Source organism: Aptenodytes forsteri, unplaced genomic scaffold (genome assembly GCF_000699145.1).
Source record: "Aptenodytes forsteri isolate BGI_AS27 unplaced genomic scaffold, ASM69914v1 Scaffold50, whole genome shotgun sequence".
Lineage (NCBI taxonomy): Eukaryota > Metazoa > Chordata > Aves > Sphenisciformes > Spheniscidae > Aptenodytes > Aptenodytes forsteri.
Window position 1 is genome coordinate 588,391 of NW_008795126.1, and position 23,824 is coordinate 612,214.

At 46.4% G+C, this 23,824-nt stretch overlaps 1 protein-coding gene across 1 annotated transcript in view; it reads left to right on the forward strand.

The window, feature by feature from the left end:
- Positions 1-3: 3 nt before the first annotated feature.
- Positions 4-23,824, forward strand: part of SLC7A5 (solute carrier family 7 member 5) — a gene marked incomplete at its 5' end in the record, with an annotated part of 41,600 nt that continues 17,779 nt past the window's right edge. Inside the window, 2 exons of the mRNA XM_009277318.2 lie at positions 4-430; positions 14,166-14,291. Of these exons, the coding sequence (XP_009275593.1) occupies positions 4-430; positions 14,166-14,291 (553 nt within the window). The remainder of the gene's footprint in view (positions 431-14,165; positions 14,292-23,824) is intronic.

The window sequence follows — 23,824 nt, forward strand, 5'->3', positions numbered from 1 at the left end:
GCCTCCGCCGAGGGCGAGGGGGTGACCCTGCAGCGCTCTATCACGCTGGTCAACGGCGTGGCCATCATCGTGGGCACCATCATCGGCTCCGGCATCTTCGTCACCCCCACCGGCGTGCTGCGGGAGGCCGGCTCGCCGGGGCTGTCGCTGGTGGTGTGGGCTGTCTGCGGGGCCTTCTCCATCGTGGGTGCCCTCTGCTACGCTGAGCTGGGCACCACCATCACCAAGTCCGGCGGGGACTATGCCTACATGCTGGAGGTGTACGGCTCCCTGCCCGCCTTCCTCAAGCTCTGGATAGAGCTGCTCATCATCCGGCCCTCCTCGCAGTACATCGTGGCTCTGGTCTTCGCCACCTACCTGCTCAAGCCCATCTTCCCCACCTGCCCGGTGCCCGACGAGGCTGCCAAGCTGGTGGCCTGTCTCTGTGTCCGTAAGTACCCGCAGACCCTCTCCAGGTGCCTGCTGTCCTGCTACCCCACGTGGCTCCCTGCTCACCGTCGCCTTCCCCAAAAAGCCCAAACAGCTAGCTGCCTTGAGCCTATCGCTTTGTAGGAGATGCACCATCTCTCCTGTGCTAAACTGGCTCCATACTGGTTTTTTGGGGCTGTTTTGAACAGCGTGAGTAGGAAATGTGGCCCCATCCCAAATAAATTGAGCAAAAAATTCCCAAACCGCCAGTTACAGGCTAGCAAGCCTCTCTGATTTCTGGCAATGCAGCGAGCAGCATGCGATAAATGCAGCGTGCATTTTGCCCGTGCGCTGGGATGGGATTTCTCGTGCCCTCCTGCAGGAGTGTCTTCGGGCAGGGTAAAATCCCCTTGCAGCCCTGCAGTGCTGAGGTGCAGCTCATGTGTCAGCTATGCAGACATAGGTTAGGATAGCGTGCGGTTGGGAAATTATCTGTCAGGAGCAACTGGTGCTGAACGTGGCCTGTGCTGCAGTGCCTGGCTGTTTTCAGCACCAGTTTTCAGATGAGATGTTTCTCGCTGTATGTGCACTGATACTATGCTCGAAGCCCATTCGGGTTTTTTTTGCTAGCACGCATTGTATCTCATGAGACGTTGCCTTGCAGAGAAGTTCAGTCATGCTGTGATGAATTTAGGACCACTGATGTCTGCCATGGCACACAAATCTCTCTCTCCTGCTGCAGTTTTTATTCTCTCTCTGGTATTTTGAGGTCTGTGGTTTTGCCAGTGAAGCCCCATTTTCCATTCCTCCGGTGATGCAAAGTCACCCCATGCAAATTCCTCATTCTTTAAATACAGGACCATTTTCTGCCCCTCTCTCCTCATTTCCTATTCAGTCTGTGTTCCACTCTACTGGTAGTTCTTGTGCCATTGTGAAGGTGTATATTGGGAAAGGGTATAATTTTTTGCGAGGGCTTTATAAAGCATTTATTTGCTGTACAAAGTTATAGTCAGGTGATCTTTTTATTTTTTCATTTTGAGGTTGTGAAGTCTGCTTGTTTGTGCTGTCCAAAGGGAGATTCTGTTAAGATTCCTTCACCCTCTGAGATTCGCAGGCATTCAAAAGTTGAAGGTGTTAGATTCCTTCACCCTGAGATTCGCAGGCATTCAAAAGTTGAAGCACGTGGTTGTTACGGGAAGATATATTGACTGTAAACGCCTTCATACACAAACTGACCCGAGTCTTTGGTAGATATGTTACATGGCTAGCTAGTAGATATAATAAGATAAATAACAGGCAGGGCAGCAAATTGTACTTTTTTTGGGCAAGATTGAAACTTACTCATTCCCCAGATAATTTTTTAGGAACATAAGGGCAGGTAGACAGGCATGTGGACTTTCCATCCAAGTTTTTAACAAAGTGGAGTGCATATATTTAGGAAATACAGTCACCCAACTAAGAAAGCTGTAGCAGGGTTAGAAAATAGTTCTGCTGATGGGTTTCTTGCCCCAAGTAGGGCCTTGTGAAAGAGCTGTTTTTAGAGCTTTCCTGCCGTCTGCAATATGGTTTCCTCAGTGACACAGAGAAAAGGGGCATGCGTGCACGTGGCATTCACATTTTTTGCTGAGAAGCTAACAGAATCAGAGCATTGATTAGATGGATTTTCTTACTGTTTTATGTCAAAGTTTTGCTGTGCAAGAACATATTGTAGTTGACAAAGCCTCTGAGAACACGTTTCTAATAATAAGTAACTTTTCATCTGCAGGTTTGTTCCAAAATAGGTGGGATGAGGTGTCTCTGTTCCCATTTTTACTGATCAGAAAACTAATACGGGGGTGAAGTAGACTTGCCCGTGGTGAGATCTGTTCAGTGCCAGGGTGGATTGCAGCATGAAATGCCTTGATGCCAGGTCTCATTCCCACTTATGCTTCTCCAATAAGTAATATAAGTGTCTCTAGCTTTCTTTTGCTAGCACTTAGTAGTTTTCCTGAAGCAGAATTTATTCTTGAACCTTTATCTTGAAATGCCAAGGAAAGAGTTGCTAGTTCTACAAATCTGCGTCATTTCCATGTGTTTCTTCTTTAAACTTTATTCCCCCACACACCGCTGGCTACTATTTTGTTTATGCTTTGGGTTAAATTTTTGTTTGTCTCCTTTGCTACAAAAGGTTAGTTCCTCATGCATTGCCTTCAGCAAGTTAGTTTTCTGTAACTTTGATTTTTGGAGTTAGCTTTTCTACTGTCTAGTGCCAAAACCACATCATGAACTAGGAACAACAAATGAAGTAAATCTGGTCCAAGGACTTAGCGAGTCACACAAAACTTCTGTGGACTAACAAGCGGCTTTGTTACATGGTTGTTCCAAACGTACCCTGACCCAGTGAGATACTCTTTTTTTCCAAGAGCCCTAGGGTAGGAAAAATGGCCTATTTGTGCATACGCTCTAGAGCATACGTTAACGAGTTATCTCAAAGAGGGGAAGAACAGTTTAGGAAGCAATAGGGGAATTTGGGGCCCCGGGCTGGAATACAGTTGACTTATTATGTAGCCAAAACCCAGCCGTCTAGAACAGTACCAGCTGTATTCCTTGCAAAGTTTGTATCTCGACATAAAATGCAATTGACTGCATGGTTTCTAGTAAGAGGAGAAATAACAAAAGTTATTTGTTTCCACTTTGAGTGTTACTGGTGTTGAACAGTTGAATAAATAATGTGTTCTTCAGTATTTGCCACCATGAAGTACAGACATTGAATTTCTAGGCATTAAGATAATCTGAATAAATCACAGTCTTGAAAGAAAGAAAAAATAGTTGGAATAGGGAATTTTGTTCCCCTTAAGGTGCTGAGGAAAACAAGGTGGGTGGTAAGTAGAATTTAGCTACAAATAGGTATTTTCTGCTATCAAGATTGTAATCTACAGACAGTTGGTATGCAAGACTACTTCTTCCATAAGACAACATGAATGCTTATTGTGGTTGCCAAATAAACGTGTGGGAATTCACTACAGGGAAGTCTTCCCGTAGCAAGATGCGTCAAGCTGTTCATCATTAGCGTGGCTTGTTTGATGTTCACAGCGAAACAGCCAGTGCTCCCTAGTTGTAAGAATTTGCAGGTAGTTTGGCTTAACGCTTTTGAGGCTGCGGGTTACTTAGGTAACTGATAAACTGCATGTTATTTTATCTGTGAGATTGGATGGCTGATACTTTTAGGACTGATAAATCATACAAGCAAATGCTAAGGGATAAAAAACCATAAGGTCCACCTGGTATCCAAGCATTTTTTGAACGGAAAAAGTTGATGTTCGTGAAGCTGCAGATTTGTGCATATGCGTGAAAACCCAACAGTTTTTTGAGATCACCCCAAACGATATCTCATCTAAACCGATTTTACCCCTTCTTCAGAGGATGGAGGGACAGTTACTAGGTCCTGACTTTTCATATTTGATGACATCTACATTACAGTATCAGTGTTGTACATGGCAAAGAATTGAACTACTAAGAATTGTACTCTGTGTTTCAGGTGCACATTTGAGGCTATGTAGATAAATGAAAATCCATTATATTTGTTGGTGGTTTCTCTTTTTCTCTTGAGAAAGCATCACAGTGGAATGTACATTTGCACTGCACTTCCAACATACGTGTATCTTTCTGCAATTTTCTCCAATTTATTTTCACTTTTAATTAAAAAAATAGACACTTCTTAACTGAATATTTAGGTAGCAAGTGTAGTTTTGAAAGAACTTGTTTATATATGTTGCAGGACCATCTTCACGTAGCAGAAGGAGGATCATGTAAAACTGTTTAATCCTGTCTTTTTTTCCCGTTGAAGAGGTGGTGTCCAGGTAATGGCCTGAACAGTGACATGGAACAGCATCCGATTGAAAGTGCATCTCTGATATCTTACAGTGCTAGCGGGTCAGATTCTCTTTTACAGCTGGCTGCCACTTGTGTTACATTTCTTAAATTTGAACTGATAAATCTTAACAAAAATCATTAAAAAATGCACAGAGCACAACCTAATACACAGCGTATGTTCTAGAGGTGGCTCCAGGATGGAAAGTTTCAACTTATCCAGTTAAAGATAACATGCATATTTCTTATTTCCACCTGTTAATTTGCAGATTTCCTACATGTGAGAGGTCTTTGAATTGTGGTACAGTAAATTCCCTGTTGATAAGGGAGACGGGGGATAATGCTGCTTCCAGACCTGAGCTGGTTCTTGCTTGGTGTTTCAGAGGTGCCTGAACTGTTCTTGCTACACACATCCTTAGACGCAGTCTGCCACCCCCCCTGTGTGCTACATAACAGGTTATTCTATAATTTACTTATTTCTTGACAATATAATCTGCTCCACAAAAGCTTGAGAAACCCTGCCAGTTACATATAATTTTACTCTTGATCATCAATGTCAAATCAGTGATTTGACAGCTTCAGCTTCTGAAGCCTTTTATCACTTGTTAATTATATATGCTAATCTGGCACTAATAACTCCAATATTGCTGCAGCAATATCTGCTACTTCCAAGGCTACAGTACTTTAATCTTCTTCAGAATTTCTTTAGACTTCCTTTGCTGCTTCTGAAATACTGTTCTGGGCACTCCTCCTGCAAGCATGGAATTCCAGTAAAATGATCACATATTTCTCATTCGTCTCTTTTTGTTATGAACAGCCTAATAGTGGAAGAATTAGTAGCAGTCAGCACAGAGTTGAGCCATATCTAAGAGCATATGTCATATGGAAGCGTAAGTGCCTGACACCCCCCTGAGTACATTGTGAGTTAGAGGAGGAGAATGGTATCAAATCCAGGGTTTGGCAAAAGTGTATAAACACATGCCTTGAATGCTTGCCAAATTATAGCTGTAGTCCATAAGGGAATATTCAGTGTCAGCATTTCAATGAGAAATCGCGTATGTTGAAAGTAGGAACGTCTTTATTTAGTATTAAGGTTTTACTTTAAATCTGACAGTTTGGCTGTTTGACCAGCTGTTTAAAGTGAAGCTATGGGTAGATTTTGAACTCATCAGGTATTAGATGGCAAGCAAGGCAAGCACAAAATACATCTTAGGCTTGTCAGTTTAAGATGGGTTTATTCTGCAGTGTTGCTACTTGGAATTAATCTACCAGGACAAGCAGGGTGTGAAGCTTTGAAGACTGACTTTTTTTTTTTCTCCTCCAGAAAGGTGGATTAAATGACTAAGCTGTATCAGTAAATATGCACTTGTTTGATCAGAGTGGAAGGAAGGGGTCTTTGTAGAATCCCTGCTGTATGGCTAATGTTGCAAGACTGAGGTTGCTTTTTTAAATCCACATTTAATTAGAGAGAGTAGCATTAATGAAAATAGCCTCTAACACTAGCAGGACTCTCCTGAAATGGATGAAGGTTTGGAGGACTCTTGAAACACAGCAAGCAACTACTGCATTTCTTGGCACCCCTCTTGGATCTCACAACAAATGTCCCGTTAAATTTTATTGTGTTTGAATTATTTACTTTACCACTGAGATCCTTCAGAGTCTTCCTCTTCTGACGTGAACAAATTGGGAAGGCTTTTTCAGAGAAACTGTCCATGGTCAGTCTAATTCAAAGCAACATCACTAGGTATTTCAAGTATTCCAATAGTCTCATGGTCCCAGTGTCAGATATGGCCAATAGGTCAAATGCAACGGATGAGAATGCAGGGCTGAATTCCAACCCTCTGCATGGCATAGGTGGCATGATTCGGACTAAAACCTGCCTGGAATTTTTCGTGACGTTCATGCCTCAGGATTTAGCACTCAACGCTGAAGGTCAGCCACCTTCCTGTGGATTTGTGGAACCTAACTCAGTACAACTATGGGAAGGGGTTTCTGTATCGGTGCAGCATCATTGTGGGCCAGGTGAGATGCCATGTTTGCAGGTCCAGTAGCTGACCATCTGGCCAGGATGGTGATATGTCTGTGGGGCTTAATGTGCCCATAAAATATCAGTAAGTGTTGTTTGCTGTTAGGAAGATATTACATATGAGGTGGGCATGGTGGAAAAGGTGTTTAGCTTCTGATAGTTACAGGGTTCTTTTAATTTGCTGGGAATGGAAGAAATATACCTCATTCTCCCATTGCATATATATGTTGTTTGTCTCCCATTTATGTGTTTGTCTCCCATACCTATGTTGTTTGTCTCCCATTGCGTATATTTGTTGTTTGTCTATATTTTGTTTGTCTTCCTGTGGTAAAATGACCTGTTTTGTGGAATTGCTGCATCATGTAACCTAGAAACTTTGACAGTAAAAAGACAAGATTCTTTCTAAGGAGACAAAATAGTAACTCCTGCCACTAGCTAGGAGTCAGCTCCCCTAGCATTAATAAATTCTTCGTAGTTTTTCATGTGCCGCACAATTTGAATAGTGTAAACTGTATCACCGTTATTACGGTACCTTGGTACCAAAGCGATAGGTGCATTTATATAGGCTTGAGATCCAGCCTCTGCAGTATCTGCAAACTGAAATTCTTCACTGAGCTCTTCCTTGGGTAGTCTTGGTGCCGCCTTTTGGCCCTGACTGTGCTGCGCTGGTTGGCACAGCTCTTGAGAGAGCGGTGGCAAGTAAGTGCTTGTTAATTTATTCTTGCAGAATTCTGGAAACTTGGGGGTGTGGATGCTTCTGGGAGCTGTGCTACATGGTGGAATGCTGGCATCATCCTGCTTTGCACTAACTTTTCTGGCTCCCAGCTCCAAGCCTGTTTCGGCACCAGGGGCTTCTCGGAATTGAAAGCCAGCAGAGAGTTGGAGTTGTGACACATTCAGGGTGCCTGCGGCCATTTTTTGGAGACATCCAGAGTTCATGGTCTCAGTTAGGGGGTGGGTCTGGAGACGATGCCTCTTCTTAAACTCTAGTGGTAGGGCAGCCTTTGCCTTCTCCTTTCACCATGTGCCCATCCCCTGATTTCCTCAGCATTGCTGTTTTGGGAAGAAAAATAAAAAGGAAACTGTAAGCTGCTGCCAGGTATTTTTACTATTATAAGTTGATTTTAATATAGACACATTTGGTCTGGGGCCAAGTGCTCCTTTCCAACAGCCTCATGTGCCACTAAGCATTTCCCTTCTACAGACTGATTGCCCTGGCTGTTAAGTTTCTCTGGGGACTTGTCCTTGAAGAAATATCTGCAAAGGTTTTCCTTCTGCTTTTTCTCTTTACCACCTTGCAGGGCACAAGTCTTCACTCAATATCTATCGAGTTGAAATTTCCCTAACCATTTTCTGTGTATGTCCTTGTACGTATGTCTCGTGTTAGATTGTGCTATTAGAAATAGACACCCGAGACTATTTGAAAACCCTGTGGCATCACAGCCACCTGAATATAAAGTGGGTGTTTTTTGGCCTTAGTGAATAGCTAAGGCATTGATGTCCCCATGGTTTAAACCACTGTAGTCAGTGTAGCATAATTCCTTGTTTGTATTATGTGGAGTAGCTCTTTATTTTTGATGTGTCTAACCTCTTGTGGGCTTAGGCAGCAGTTCCCTTTAAAGCACGTGGACCGTTTTGTGTCTGTGCCATCTGCTGCTGTCATCCCTGCGGTTTGTTTCTTGGTGGCCATGGGCTCAGCTTGTCTTGTCTGTGTTTGAAACCTGGTTGCACCATCTTTGGTAGAAGAGAAAACTGCTTGTCCATCATCTGCACGTTATGGAGAGTGAAAGGAGCAGCCTTTGCTGTAGGACGGGGCAATGGAAAGGAGCCGAGAACTGTTCTGTAAGTAATTGTGAGAAGAAAATCAACATCATCCAGTGGCAGGTGGTAAATGGAAGCATCATCTTACAGTTGTAAGGGCTAAGTGCTTTGGAAATGTGTGAGTTACAAACGGGAATCATTGCACAATTCGTCCTCTGTGTGCGGACAGTGTTACAGTCCCTGTTTTCCTGGTGGGGAAGCTGAGGTGGAGGATTTCCCTTTGTTCTTCTCCTTCTTTCCACAAGTTCCCTACTCTGCTGTGCATTTTCATTCTGGTCCAGTAATACCATGAATAGGAATCCATGGGTAACTTGCAGCAAGTTAATTGAGTTTACTTTTTTGAAGCAAGCTACTTACACACATTTATCGTTGTTATAGAGGTGTATACTGAATTATAATAGGAAGCACTACAGGTCAAGACCAGGGAAACCTATAGAAGATTAAATAAAGGATAAAAGTGACATTGTGCAAGACTCCCAAGGTATGTAACCTCACACACAGCATGAATGCAGCTGTGCCAGTACCTCAAGAATTCCTACACCCATTTAAGAAATGTTTCACCTGAAAAGCTGCTAAAGGTCTTGGGTTGGGCAAACTCCCATCTCCCCATCAGCAAGTTACATATGGTGCTGGAATTGCATCCTTTTTTCCCCTGTGAATGAGGATGAGTGCGCAGAGCTGTGGATCGGCTGCTTGTTTGCTTTTTTTCCAAACGGAGCCTCCCTGAGCACTGTTTATTCCCGTCTCCGATCCATGGCCCCGTTCCATTACCCCGGGAAAGCTGCAGCCCTGCCTTTTTCTATAGGATAGTTGCCAAGAGTAGTGCATCATAAATGCCAAGCCCCGGTTTACCTGTGTTAGGGCTCCATTCACGCTCTGCTTTGGGCAGAACCACATGCCCGCAGGGCAACTTTACTGCATCCTGCCTTTCCTTTGTAGACACAGGAGCTGTTGTTATATGTAGTGTATTTGTCAGGGACTTGTACTGTGTGGGGATTGTCACGATCCCTTTCTATGTCTGCTTTGTAGGGATTTATTCCTATTGTCACCTAGAAATCACGTTTGGGAGGGATCTTGGAACTTGAGTTCAAAGGAATATGCCCGTAAATGTGAATTGGGGGGGGGCAAGGTTCTGGGTCCTATGTTGGATTAGTCAGTTTATCCTTGGTTCCTGTCAGTAATGGGGAAATTACCTGACTCCGCAGGTGAGTGCCAGCGGAGTGCCAGGTTAAGTGACATGCCTGAAGCCAGCTGGGACTACTAGGACAGAGTAAATAATTGAAGCTGGACCCGCTGTTGTCTTTACAAAGCCAAACTTCTCTTTGAAAGCCTCTGGATTCCCCTGTTAGGTGTGGCTTAAGTATCTTGAGATGAAGCTCACACTCAGCTAGGCTAGAGCAGTCACCAGGAAGAGATGAAGGGGTGAACAGCACCTTGTGAGCGTGTTCTCTCTGCAGCAGTCAAAAACCAGTATCTTCCCTACTTCTGCCAGATGTAATAAGTAAATAAAGAAAACTACCCCCTCTTACAACTGCAATCACTGCAGCTTTCTAGCTCCTATTATCCCAACTATGTAAAGCCTTTGGAGAGTGGCTGCTGGATCAGACAGACTGTGTCACGTCAGGTTGTGCTGAAATCCTTATTCCTAGAATGATTCCTGAGAACGGCCTCGATGGCTCACGCTAAAGGTTTGCCTTGCTGCATAGCTGGCTCCTGACAGTGGCCAGCGGCTGTAGCCTTAGGAAAGGTGCTGCAGAAATTAGGGCAGCGCCATCTGATCTTTCCCTGCATTGTATCGTTGCCCTGATTTATAGTAAAGCTGTGGCTGTGCAGCTTTCCCCCGTTCTTTATGTGGAGCAGTTCATCCGAGGTGAACGGAGCAGTGCCAGGAGGAGTCCCACAGCCCCTGCTTCGCAGGGTAGCATCTCGGATCAAAGGAATAAAACTTTCTGCTTTAAGAAACCCTGGCCCTCTGGTCTCCTGAGATGTTGAGCAGCCACTGGAATTCATCTTGGGAGTTTTACTGAAAAAGTACTCAGTCTGTCTTTTCGTCTCGGTGTCTGTAGGATTCTTTCTGGTGGGTGAGACTGGGTTTTTTTTAGCCCTTCCTATGTTGAAAGCATTCAAGTGTAGTAACTCCACCACGCTCCTTTAGGAAAGACAAATATTATTACATAGTGGGAAAAGCAAAGCAGAGAGATTGTGACTTGAAGGGCTCTGAATCACGACTGGCATGGAAGAAGCTCTCAGCCCTGTTCCGAGTCTCTGGCCCTAAGTGTTTTCTTATTTTTACAGAGCCTGTTTGTCTGTCACCGATACGTTTTTAAGGGCTGAATACAGACGCTTCCGTTGCTTTTCAGTTTTGGACTGTGTAGAAAGCTTTTGCCTTTTATGTACACCACCGCCGTCCCACGGTCTGTCCAGCAGACTCCGTACAGAACCACAACACGAAAAACGGCCCTGAGTAAGTCAGTATTTAATGTGGAGGCTGAAGCAGCTATTGTCAAAGAAACAGAATGCCTAAATGGGGAAGGGAATGTCACTGTCACACCTCTAAGGGCTGTCTTCGCTAATGGGAAAAGTGTGCTTTTAGATGCGTTAGCTCATCCTTTAAATATCCCTCTGTAAACAAGGAGAGTTTTATTTTTAGCATAATCGCTGGTCGAAGTGAATCCTGGATCCTCGGTTCCCTCCCCGTCCTCCTCATTAGGATTCACCAGAGGTGTTTTTAGTAGATGAGTTGTGGTCTGTGTTACTTCTTTCCTTCTCTCCCCCTTACCACCCCGTGTAGCACAGACATACTGTAAGTTGACCTTGCTAACCTGTATTTTCTCCTCCCCTGTATATCTGGACAATGTCTCTTTTAGCATACTGATTGGAGCAGATATATCACGATCTTGCTGCAAGAGCTGTGACCCTGCAAACCGCCGATAGTGCTGGTGTGCTGCTTGATGCTGAAAAGCTTCCAAGCCCGGGCACGCCGTGTCTTTCTAATTAGATGCACCATATCTCCCCTGAGCAGCGCAGGGTGGAGGCACAAGGGGTTAAATTTGGGGGAGGTGGTGTGGCAGGTTTGTCAGTGCTGTTCCTCACCGCTTGCTTTCGGCCGTGTGCCCAAGCAGGTCAGCCAAAGCCCAGCTTGTGCTGTCCTGTGACCTGTGCGAGAGCCTGCAGGGGTGTCCTTCCCAGTGAAGTCAGCTCTGGGTCATTTCGGTCTCACGCACTCCAAATGCCCGGACACCCCCAAAGTGCCAAAGGGGATTGAAAGACAAGATACAGAAAAAAGTTAATCTGAAATTCCTTATTTACTTCTGCCTTTCATTCTTGTAGGATGTGTTGGATCACGTGCTTTTCTTTGCGAAAACGTCCGATTCTTTCATTTCTCCAAACTTTAAATGCTTTTGTATTAAGATGACACTAGATCCTAGGGGTTTCGTGGGGGGCGGGGGAGCCAATGATCCTGAAAGCAGGCATCGTATTCTGGGACGTGCAGTCTGCTGCACTGGGACTGGCTTTGCTCTTCCCTGCCTAAAGATCCCCTACAAACAGCCTTTAGCTGAGCAATATGTGGACACTTAAATCCTCTCAGCCTGATGCGTATCGCTGTTGTGCTGTGGCTGTAGCGGGCTCTCAGACCCCTGTGAATGAATGATGCAACTCGTATCCCTTCTTGCCTGCGTGTGCTCTGAGTCACGGAAATCCTGTCACTCTCTGCGCTCGCTCGAGCGGGAACGCGAAGTCTAATCGTTGCTGTCAGACCCGGATGCTGCAGTCCCTGAAGACAGGGCTCTCTGAAGCCAGTCCGTGGGTATGTCTGAGCCCGTCTGTGCCCATGTGTTCCAGGAAGGCTATTCCCAGCTCTGGCGTGGGCTCTGTGTGTGTTTCCCTGACCTCTTACCAATGCAGTTGCTTTCTCACAGGCAGGGCAGGATACAGGGTGGCAGTGAGCCACTAAGACCCTTTCAAATGTCCAGATATTCCTTCCTCCTCCCGTGGTTTTATTTTTCAGTTTGCAGTTTATTGTGCCCTTGCTGGGAGGCAGGGTGTGAGGCTGCGGGAACGTGCCTTTGCTCCGAGCTGACGAGATGTGAGCAGCTCTGGTGCATGGTCCTGCCTCAAGCCAGAGAGCAAAGGCAGGCACTGCCGATCCTGCGCAACCATCTCATGCTGGAGGTGAAGTCGTGAATACATGGCGTGCTGGCGCCTGCATCCTTTGTGTGCATGTGTGTGCTCAGGGTACACACAGCTGGGTACCGGTCTGTAGCTGGGAGATAACCCTGCTTCAGAGTAGGAGTGCGTTGTGGTTTTCCCTGTGATGCTCAGCATGTATTGAGGGTCTTAAGGCACTGAGTGCTCTTGCTGGACAGTAACCAAGCCATCCGACTACTGGTATTTCTGCCTCCCACCTTTATCCGTCCTCTTCCCCGCTCCGTCCTGAAGCACCCCGTGTGGCTCAGCCCCACGAGGACAGGCTTGTGGCTGGAGACTCCACCAGCAATCTTCTGGAGACGTTGGTGACCTGATGGAGGTGCTGCTGAGCCCCCTCGTATCTCTGGGGGTTTGGTTGAGGCTGAAGTATCTACATCAAATGCTCTGGGCTTTAAACTGTGAGTGTAGATACAGCCCGTAACCTGCATCCGAGCTGAATATTTTGGGGAGCAGCTGTTTGGCTCTGGTCAAGGCAGTGAGGTCCTGTGAAAATGAGCTGCAGGATGTGGCAAAGAGCCTTTGCCACGAGGGCAGAAGCCAGCCTGGAAAGCATCCCGCAGGGAAAAGCCTCCAGCTCAAGAAGAAAGGTTGAGATCAGCTCCTCCCTGAGCTGCTCGGTGACCGGTTGGCTCTGAGGGCTGCTGACAAGCTGGTGTGGAGGGCAGTGAGGGGTGGCTCAGTGCAAGGGAGATGAGGAGGAAGGGAGGGCATCCAGCACGTGGGGACCGTCATTCTCTGCGTGACATTTGCCCGTCTCTATAACAAGCAACAGGCTCTGGGGAGCGGGGAGTGAGCAGGGCACGAAAATAGTAAGTGATTTGGAAGAGCAGTAAAGGTTTTAGCCATTATTTTCTCTGAAGCAGGTGAAACTTGGCCAGTCAGCAGCTTTGTGGCTTTAGACAAGCCCTAGTTCATGCTGTCCCTCGCCTGGTAGGAGTGCCATGCTGAACAGGCTGACTTAGTGGCAGAAGCAGGCGATACAGAGGAGGGTGATGGGGGAACAGGGCAAAAAGAGTAGGAAATTAGGCTTCGTTAGTTGCCTTAACGACAGAGCAACTTGTAGGTGGTGGGAGCTTCTGGTCAAGCACAGTGCTGCATGAGGAAGGCAGTGCAATCAAGTACAAGAGCAGCCACAGCAAATTTGAGCCGTTGCGCTGGCCTGCTCTGCGCAGCCCTCTCTTCCATCGCTGCAGTCTGCGGCCCTGGTGAGCACCTCTGAAAGCCTGCATGACCGTCCCCAGCACCACTGTCGAGCAGGTCAAACAGAGGATGAGGGTTTCCTTAGATCCGGCTTCTCTTCCCATCTGTGCTGCCTACCTGCAGGTTTTGTTTGTCTCATAGCTTGCCAAATGGGTCAGGACAGGGACGTCTCTTCCTTTATGCAGTGGGCAGCATGGTGTGGCCTCGATAGCCTTTTAGGTGCTATTGTTATACAAAGAACTATATAGCAGCTCTGGAAGTTTGTCCTGACATTTCTATGATGTTTTCATGCAACAGCATCATTAAATTGGATTGACTTAACGGGGATTGTATCCAAGCACTTTGACGCTAATGGTTGCAGTAACCGCTTTTATTTCTACGCCCTCAGAAGTGTACTTTCCAATGCAGCAGGGCAGTTCCTTGTCCCAAGGAGCGTATGCACCACTCAAACCACCTGTGCCCAAATAGAAAGACAGAATAGAGAAGTGCGTGGCTGCAGAGCCGTGCTTTTGAAACGTTTCTATTTTAGGAAGAGACCCTTTGTGTTTGCTGAAGTTTTAACAAAAAGCAAATGCCAATGTGTTGTAATTTTTTTTGCATTTGAAGTGTTTCACTGAAAACTGATGTTTCTCCTCTTGTCCGTTTCCCTTAGTGCTCCTCACAGCAGTGAACTGTTACAGCGTGAAAGCTGCTACTCGTGTTCAGGATGCCTTTGCTGCGGCAAAACTGCTGGCACTGGCTCTGATCATCATTCTTGGCTTCGTGCAGCTTGCAAAGGGTGAGTACGTTTCCTTTTTCTTTTGCAGGTGGTGTGCAGTTAGAGCGGAATCTGGGAATTAGGGACAAAGCCCAGGGGTCCTAACCCAAGCATCTCGGAGCTAGCAGAAATGCTTTTGTACTCTCGCATGCTTGGGTGATATTTCTGGCTCGTGCTTTGCAAAGGGCTGAGTGCTCTTGTGCATTTTATTTGTGAGATCTCCTATGTACCTTGCTGAAGTTATGCTGGATTTCGTGCTACTGGAACCCAGCATATACCACCCAAGGTCTTTTCCATTTAATTCAGTCACTGTGCAGCCTCTCCCTTTGAGATTGCAGAGCTGCCCAGTCGACACGGATTGAAAATTTTGGTGCTGTGACTCTCAAAATATTTTGTGTAACTGGTGGCTGGTCATGGCCATTTGTTAGTAGAGAAGTATCTGTGCAAACCGAACCCCAGTAATTTTCATTCTTTCACAAACTGCCCCTGTACGTTTCCCTTCTTCCCGCTTCAGGTGTGGAATAGCTTGATCGAGTCCATGGGGTCACACAGGGACGCCTGGGTCAGGCAAGGCTGCAGAAACCACATGGTGAACAGTGGTATCAGGGCTCTCAGCTGACACTAGCACGCATGTCTGTCAACTAGCATCTAAAAAAGAAGATAAAAGTGGGAAGATAAAGCAAATTTTCTGGTGTTTTTGCTTGTTTTCTTCATGCACACTTAAAATCCTCTCAAACTTAGGGAGATATTTTTTCCCAAACCCATCTGATTAACTAACCCACACAGATAAGCTTTACTGTGTGCTTTTTTGTGCGAGTTTTGTGCAAATAAACTTTTCTTAGGGAACAGTACACGCCCTATTTGTTAAATGTGGATAAAAATCTATAGATAGTCCCGCCTGTCTCTGAACTGGGAAGTGTGTGTGTACGTTTGTGTGTGCACGTGGGTCTTTTTAATTCCTGTCTCAGCTATGGGAGCCAGTGCTGTCTTTGCAGAATTTCTTGCTTTATCAGAGGTTTTATTTTCTTCCAGCTCAGCGCCTGCACTCAGCAGGGATATTGTTTGAGGCTTATCACAAAATACACCTCCTTTCTCTTCATAACTCCCCAGTTCAGCTGCTTTGCTGAACTTTTTTTTTCTCTCTTAGAAGGAAAAAGATAAGCAAACACAGATCTCTGTTAGTTCTTTAACATTTTATCAATAAAAGGTCTTCACAATTGTTTTCTGCTTGCAGGTAATCATCTTAATTTGCTTCTTCAGAATGGCCTTCCCTCCCTCTGTACTGTTCTTTTGTCCTTTTGTTGAGGGTGAATCACTTTCTGCCCTGGTTCCTCAGGTATAAATACATGATACTTCCATTGACTTATATCTGTAACCAATAAGAGATTTCAGTCTTGCGTGCAAAAAACTCCATCCTATACTCTTCTGTCTCAGAAGCTTTTTACCTCCTGTGAAGCCTATTACAGTTTCGAGTTTTTGGTAGGTCTGGAGAGGTACAGCTACGACTTGTGTGCATCTCGCAGTACAGCTCATTTCATGTGACATTTAGTTTCCTGCTAAACCACCTGGCCGCTTCAGACAGGGTGAAAGGTAACAAGATTAAAAGCAATAGTTAGATGACAACATCTGAAGGCAAAGACCTTTTCTTCCTGTCTGTGCACACAACACTCAGCATAAAGCAAGCTGGTTCAGGGTGGGAACCTTGGGATCTACAGAGGATGCTCCTCACAAAGCCCGTGTTTACACCTTGTCCTAAGTGGCACATTAAGTGGCTTGTCCAAGTTCCTGGTTTACTACATGCTGCCTGGGATTCTGCCTGTGGTCTAACATGGATTTTATTAATCTCCTTACGGAAGTTGCAAGCTCTCTGGTAAGTCCTTAAGAATGTGCAAGCTCCTTTCATATGCCCTTCCTAGCTTCCACATACATTTTGCAACTTTCTCAACTTTTCTTTAAATCATTCCAGGCAACTTGATGCTTGTATGTAACAGAAATACATCAAGATACTGTCTTTTTTCTTATTTCTTCTTCAAGGAAAGCATACTAGCATCACTTAAAGCATACTGAAAATGGGAAAGCGCTGCACTGTTCTCCATCTTTGTTGGGACAAGAAATGATGGGTGCAAGCTGTGAGGCAAGGGAAATTTAAATTGGCCATTAGAAAAACACTTTTAACTGTAATGCAGAGCTCAAGATTGTCCAGGGCGGCTGTCTCACTGGAGATTCACAAGAACAGGTTAATAAACGCCTCTCGGGAATGGTCGAACCTGCCTTGGAGCAGGGGGAGAAACCTGGTGCACCTGGAAGCCGCAGTGCCTGTGCTCTCTGGGGCTGCGCTGGGCGTTAGTAGTACAGTGCAGAGCTGCTGGATCTTCTCCAGGCAAAATACTATAGGGCCAGTCTTTCAAAGCGCTGGCGCTTTTAAGTGGGTCACTTTTTTCTAAAAGCCTGTTTAACCTCTGAGTAGGTGGGTGATCCCGAGTCCCATACATAGCCACAGTGCCATGCCTTTGCTGCTCCTCTGTGTGCCCTTGTTTTCTTTTATACCAGTTCCAACGCTCTTTGGACAAAGAGGACTCTTACCAGCTCAGTAAATTCAGTCCCAAGCCGGCAGCTATTATTGGGGTGAAATACATGCCAAGTTGATTTGTCTGGGGCTGCAGTTTCAGCGGTGAAGGGGTTGTGTGTTCCCATGACACCCCGGGTACTGCCTGAGCAGTCCTGATTAACTTGCTATAATGGTTCCTGTCCCATTGCTGGTTTATGTTTACAGTATCCATAAACAGAGAAGAGGAGTAATACCACAGTTTCTCGCTCAAATGTGGGAACTTCCGAGACTTCACAGAAGTATGTCTTTCTCTGTATTGAACTCCTGCCTTCAGCTTTTGGATGTTTTTCTTTTTATCGTTTCATTGGATATTTTCATTATTTTCAGAAAAACATAACGTCTCAAGACAAAGAAATATGTGGCAATATTACCACACAGAAAATAGCGTTTCCTTGTGATCTTTCTGTGGACAGCTGTTTTACATCTCTTCTTTCATGCAACTTCAAAAGGAGGGTAGAAGTTGGTTTCCTACTTAGGCAACCTTTCAGCTACTTGAAAGCTGACCCACTTGGGATGCAATTATTTTACTAATACAGAAGTTACACTTTTAAAAGCCTTTGTGAGGCTGGAGTTGTGTTGCTTTACAAGTTCGGTGTCCTGGACTTGGTATATTGGTGTGTAAAACCTTATATATGGACCCCCAACTGTACAGCCCACCAGTCTGTAGCACTTAAATAGTATAAATAACTTATAGCATAGACAGGATTGGGATTTTTTCACTCCAGTGTTATAAAAACTAGGCTTATTTTTGGTTCTACTGTTTTACCAGCTCTCATGAATTGCTTTCTGTCCAGCCACCTCTGGGTATTTTTTGGCCGTATTCTTGACCCGGTGAGCGGGATGCCTGGGACTAGATCGTGCAGCCTGTTTGGACGGCGGCTGTGCAGGTTTAAGGGACGTTTTCTGCACTGCGTGTGACACAGAGGTCTGTGGTTAGGTCTGCAGCTGTGCTCTTCATACCCGATCACCCTGCACCTCACAGTGCCTTAAAAACTAACCTAGGCAGGAAAACTTCAGAAAATTTTGTGCTAATCTTTAAGGACACATTCATGCTTTTTACACGTGAGGAAATTCAGGAAAGGTTTTGATGTCAAAAAATTCTAAAAACACGTATCACAGACATGTTTCAGATATATTCCTTTCTGTTGTTGATGTCCTAGGGTTTCTTAAACGTTTGCCTGCCCTTGGGCAGCTCAAGCAGCGAGGTGCCATTCCTGGCTGCTGTGCGTTCGGGGAGTGCTGCGGTGCTGGGCTCCAGCCCTCGCTGCGATTCCTCACCAGCAGTTCTGCTTAAGAAAAAGAATTGGGCATTTGGGACTTGGGGAAATAGAATTTAACGCTCATTTTAGTGAATTATTTTTATCAAACTTATTGTCCCTTTTTCCTCTCAATGCCTGATTTCTGATCTTAAATTTCTCATCTGCGGTGCCACAAGTGCCTGTTTGATGGCAGCAGCATTATTCTAAGTCCCTTCATTGGGCTTGTCAGAGACCAGCAGAGTTGCATCTGCTGAACAAGCACAGAGTGAATTAAGGACAGAGTAGGCAGGTTTAACTCCAGACATTTGCCATGGAGAACTTAGACTAGGCAGAGGGTTTTGGTTTTAATCTTGTTTTTTCTTTAAATAGATGTGTATAGTATCAGCCAGCACTGGCACCCCCCACCCCAGTATCGTTTGCTCTTTGTAAAAAGGCATTTAGAGGTGTAGTTGTGGCTGGCAAATTCTGAACTCGACATGGGAGGGTTTCTGAAAGTGCCGAAATGAAAATTCAAACCTTCAGTCGTTAATGTGTGCTTATCATGTCTGTGCAGCCTCCTAAAAATATCATCTAAGTACTCCAGGTGCAAAGCAACATCTTGGCGCTGTGGGTGTGCATGCATATCTGGGTACTACTTTCATTTATCGAATCCCTTTGTCTTTTGGTAGAAAATGCCCATTTGGTCTCTGTCTCTGTGAGGGTTATTTTGCTAGTTCCCTGTCCAAACTTTTTTCTTTGCCTTTTTTTTTTTGTGAAAAATCCTTTGATTAAGAAAGACCTGAGGGAGGGGAAGTTTACTCACTCTTCCTTTCCTCCCAGACTTTCTTCTCTGCTGCCAGTGGCAACGTCAGTTGAGTGTCCCAAAAAAGCCAGATACGGAGTGAGACCAGGGGGCTGAGCTGATGAGCCCTGCAAGCAGCAAAGGCGAGGATATGGCTGTAAGCGTGGGGAGGGCAGGGCTGCTCTGGAGAGGTCCTGCTGACATGGCAGGAAAACTTGATTTCATGACTGGTAATTAAAATCTCAGGCTCCCTCAGGTCTCAAAGCACAATGGCACACAGATAGTAAGAGAAGACAAGAGTGGTCATTGTCTGAATTGTCTTGGGTTTGTACCTACACTTAATCACGCTCGGCTATCCAGAGGTGGATAAGCACTTAGCATAGCTAAAGAAATCTGCCACAAATTTTCCTTTGACCCGGTCTCGTCTCTCGTGTCCATAGCGTGAATCCGAGAGTGAACCTGTTCAGCAGGTCGATGTTTAGGAATTTGTTTTCAATTTACTTCTTTTTTTTTTTTATTATTTCCTGCCACGTCAGTCGTGACCTGCTTTTTTGCTGAGGGTAGATGCAGCAATGCCTTTGTGCGTGCTGTGTGGGGTTGTACGCGGCAGGGTAGCCGTTGCACTGGCGTCTATGCCCGGAGCGACCGGCTCACCCAAGGGACTGGCTCTAGGACGTGACCTGGGACACGAGAATCTACTGATGGTGGAGCTGTAGGTGTCTGAGATGAGTTTGGAGCCCAAAGCCAAACCAGATGGGTGTTCACCCAGCCAGGCCATGACTAACTTGCACTGTAGATCCTCTTTGGCAGACAGGAGGCAAAGCCTATGGATAATAAACATCCTTCAAGCTTTTCAGTGTGTCCCTGCAAGTTGGGTCTGAGGCTCATGCACAAAAGGTTGCAAGAAAAGCGTGCCCTGCAGCTGCCCGTGCTGTTTCTTGTTACACTGGCATTCAGAAATGCCACTATAACACGATTTTCCAGCAGTAAGCTTTGAAGGAAAGCTATTGTGCTTCTCTTACTCACTGTCTTGTTCACGGAGCACACGGAGAGTGGAAGACTGTACCGAAGGAGAGCACAAACAAGGAAGCTGGGAAAGCTGCCAGCATCCTGCACCTCTAAATCACATCAACCACATGTTGGAGGTTAATCAGGCATCTTAACGCTGGAGAGTTGATACAACACAATTATGTTTTATGGGCCTCTCGCTCTCTAATCTTTGATTTCTTCTGCCAAAGGCGAATGCAAATGCTGAGGCCAGGTGGGCATGGCAGGTTAGCGTGCTATCCAGCTTGCCTGCTCTGGTTTGGAGTGAGCAGTGGTTCATTTCTGCTCAGACAATTTTTTTCTTGCCCTCTCTGCCCAGAAAATTTTTGGCAATTGTAGATTCGAGGATACAGTTGAGCGTGCTGGGGCTTTTGCATTTTACAAGTGCAAAGTTGCCTGTCCAAAATTAAATAAAATGCTTTTAATAACAACAACAACAACAAAACCCCAAATACAGAAGCAGTCGGTCAGTGACCTGTGCTTCTTGTTACGATCACTGTGAGTTGGAGTGGCTGTGTATGCACACGCTGGAAGCTTGGCCTTTAATGATGATGTGAACTGTTGTTTGTTTAACATTGCGTATGGAGGCTCATAGCCGCATTAACTCTTCAGGGTGGAAATGTGCCTTGGCAGCTGAAAAGCTGCTTTATCCAAGGAGTTGTGGATTGTAGCATGTTGCTTGGTTTTGGTATCCTGCATGAGCTGCCAAATGCTAAGCTGGATCAAGGTAGGTGCCTTGCATTGGAGGCTGAGGAGCGCATCTCAGACTTGCCACAGGGGACCCTGCTCACCGCTGTTGTGGGCTGAGTGGGTTTTAAGGCAGCTGACGTGAGAGGCTCTGTTGGCTTCTCATTTTTCCAAGTGCAGCTATCCCAGCAATGCAGACATACTTAACTGGAGAGCAGCTAAGACTTTGGTATTTTCTTCTTTGCATCCCTGTCTGGGTCACTTCTCTCTGTCTCTCTAAAGTCTTTGGTTGCAGCAGAAGCAGTCTTTCATGCCTAAGGTGTATCAGTGCAGTCGATAGCTCTGTGTGTGTGTGTGTGTGTGTATACATGTGCTTTCGCCTGCATTTTATATTGATCCTTTCCCACAGCCTTCAACTGCTGGGCTGAAATTAATGGCCTTGCCTGTGGTGCTAGAGGTGTGGGTGGCAGGCAGGAGGATCTGCCCTCCCCAAATGTTCTCGGCTCTCCTGCACGTCAAGCTGGTTGGCTCTGGTTAGCCCCTCCAGAGCCCGGTCAGGTGGCTCATTCTTGTTTGGCGTTCTCGATCACAAGTTTCTATGGGTGTGGACGGAACCTGTTGTGCAGATATGAAAAGAAAAAAACAAGCTTATGGAAGTGGCTGGAAACCCACTGGGTGGTTTGTTTAGGGTTTGCACCTTGCTGTTAATCTGTCCTGATAGGGACAGACATGGGGGCATTTAGGACGCACCTTTCCATGCTGTGCTAAGGATCAAAGGGACCCTGTTCATCCAGGGTTTCTGCACTGCCTCTGTGCTTTCTGGCTCCCAGAGGAGGCACGGCGTTTTGCATGCCGTGCATCGCTCCAGGGCTCGCGCCGCTGCTTCTGGGTCTGCTTCTTTATTTCTCGCCAGCAGACACGAAGGTTGTGAAAATCAGGAGCTGTTTGCTTAGGAGGAGGAGGGTAAAAGGTTTTTTGGTGATACGAGCAGGATGCAGAGGATGTGTGAAAGGTAACAAAACGCTTTCTGGCCCATGTAGTGTCCTGGTGGACGATTGCAAAATGAGTTGTGAAGCTTGAGTAGTGTGTGGAGTGGAGTGAATCCAGGAGCCCAGACCCTTGGCTTCACCCTGAAGCAGCAATATTGACAAAGCTTCCCAGCACTGGGAGGAGAGAGGAACTTTTCCATAAAACAGAAGGAAGTCGTTGAAATGAGGGGAAGTGTCATAGCCTGTCCACAGCTGGTGGTGAGAACCAAGAGCTCCGGCTCCTCCTTGGATGCCCTCTCTGCTGGTCCAAGGTTTCTGGTGGTGTCTTTCAGACCCATAAACTCGTCTGCTACGGGACCCAAGTTTAATAGCTACTGTTCAAAACTGCTTAATGCAAAGCTGTCTGCAGAGTGGCAGTGATCAGAGAGGAGCGAACAGCTCATGTGGCTACCGAGCATGTGTTTCCTGGGGAGCCATGAGCTGCCAAAGAGATACTCTCGTAACCCTGGCCCCTGTGTGTTTCTTGCCGTCTTGTTTTTCTGACTCAGTCGATTGAACTCTCGCTGCTTTTCTCAGGAAATGGCTCAACAGTTGAGTGGATCTTCTCCTCTGGGGTTTTTCATATATACAACACATTTCTCCCTGGCTCAGTTTCCTCCATGAGCGAGATGCGCTGAGGGCCCCCCCTTCTCTTGCTGAGCTCTCTAGATGGCTGTGTTCCCTCTCCTTGCTGTTTAGGCAAGTTAAAAATATTTAATTATCATTAAATGCTTTCTGCAAGAGAAGATTGCTGTGCTATTAAAACCGGAATGGACATGACTGGGGAGCAAATGAACATTTTCAAAGAAAGGGTCTGAACACGCAGCGCATGGACCTGAAATAGGTCCCTCCCGCAGAAAGGCCCCAGGTGACCCATCGTTTGCTGGCGCAATTACCAGAGTCTTGGCAGCTGGCAAGATCAGCAAATGGGGTTTATGTCAGAGCTTGTTACCTTAATTTGGTTAATTGTAGAGCAGAGTGCAGTTGAACAGCCAGTTCAAACCAGGTTTCAGATCACCAGGGTGCCAGGCATGGGCAGGGCATTGCCTAGAGAGCAGCCGCGGCTGCATGGGATGGGGGGAGCCGGGAGGGTAGGCAGAAGCACGCCTTTGCCTGGGGCTGGGGGGGGAGCCGGGAGGGTAGGCAGAGCACGCCTTTGCCTGGGGTGTGGGGTGTTGCGGCTGCATGGGCTGGGGGGGATGGGGGGAGCCGGGAGGGTAGGCAGAGCACGCCTTTGCCCGGGGTGCTCTCGCTTACGGACCTCTCGCTCCATGGGAGCAGTTGAGGCCGTGCTTGGCAGCCTCACCTGCAGATTTGTAACCCTCGATTTCATCCAAAGTCTGCAATTCAAACCTCCGAAGTCTGGAGGCTTGAATTGTACATTGAGGCTTGAAAGGTGCAGTGTGTCTGGAACTGAGGTTCATACCTCTGTTTCGAACGGCAGGTCCTAATGAGCGTTTGTATTAGAGGAAGGAGGTAAGAATGACCGTGCTGGACCATCTACCCCGTATCCCCAGTCTCCAGCTGGGGCCAATAGCAAGCGTCAGTGGGTAAGTGTAAGAACAAGGGGGACACGTGGTGCCTCCTGGATGCTTTCTCAGCCTCCAGTGCACCTCTGGGTCTTCTGCACCAGAGGAAGTATCTTTGTGTGATGGATTACAAACAGAGAAGGGACTGGTGGGAGATGTGGTGGTCGGAGGCCGGCTTGGGCTTAGCGACCATGAAATGATAGAATTCTGGATTCTTGGCAAGGTAAGGAGGGGGGCCAGCAAAACCGCAACCATGGACTTCCAGAGGGTGGACTTTGGCCTGTTCAGGACACTGGTTAAGAGAGTCCCTTGGGAGACAGTCCTGAAGGGCAAAGGGGTCCAGGAAGGCTGGACGTTCTTCAAGAAGGAAGTCTTAAGGGCTCAGGAGCAGGCTGTCCCTGTACGCCGTAAGAAGAACGGGCGGGGAAGACGACCGGCCTGGCTGAACGGGGAGCTCTTGCTGGGACTCAGGAAAAAAAGGAGAGTTTACCGCTTGTGGAAGAAGGGGCAGGCGACTCAAGAAGAGTACAGGGATCTCGTTAGGTCGTGCAGAGAAGAAATGAGAAAGGCAAAAGCCCAGCTAGAACGCAATCTGGCCGCTGTCATTAAAGACAA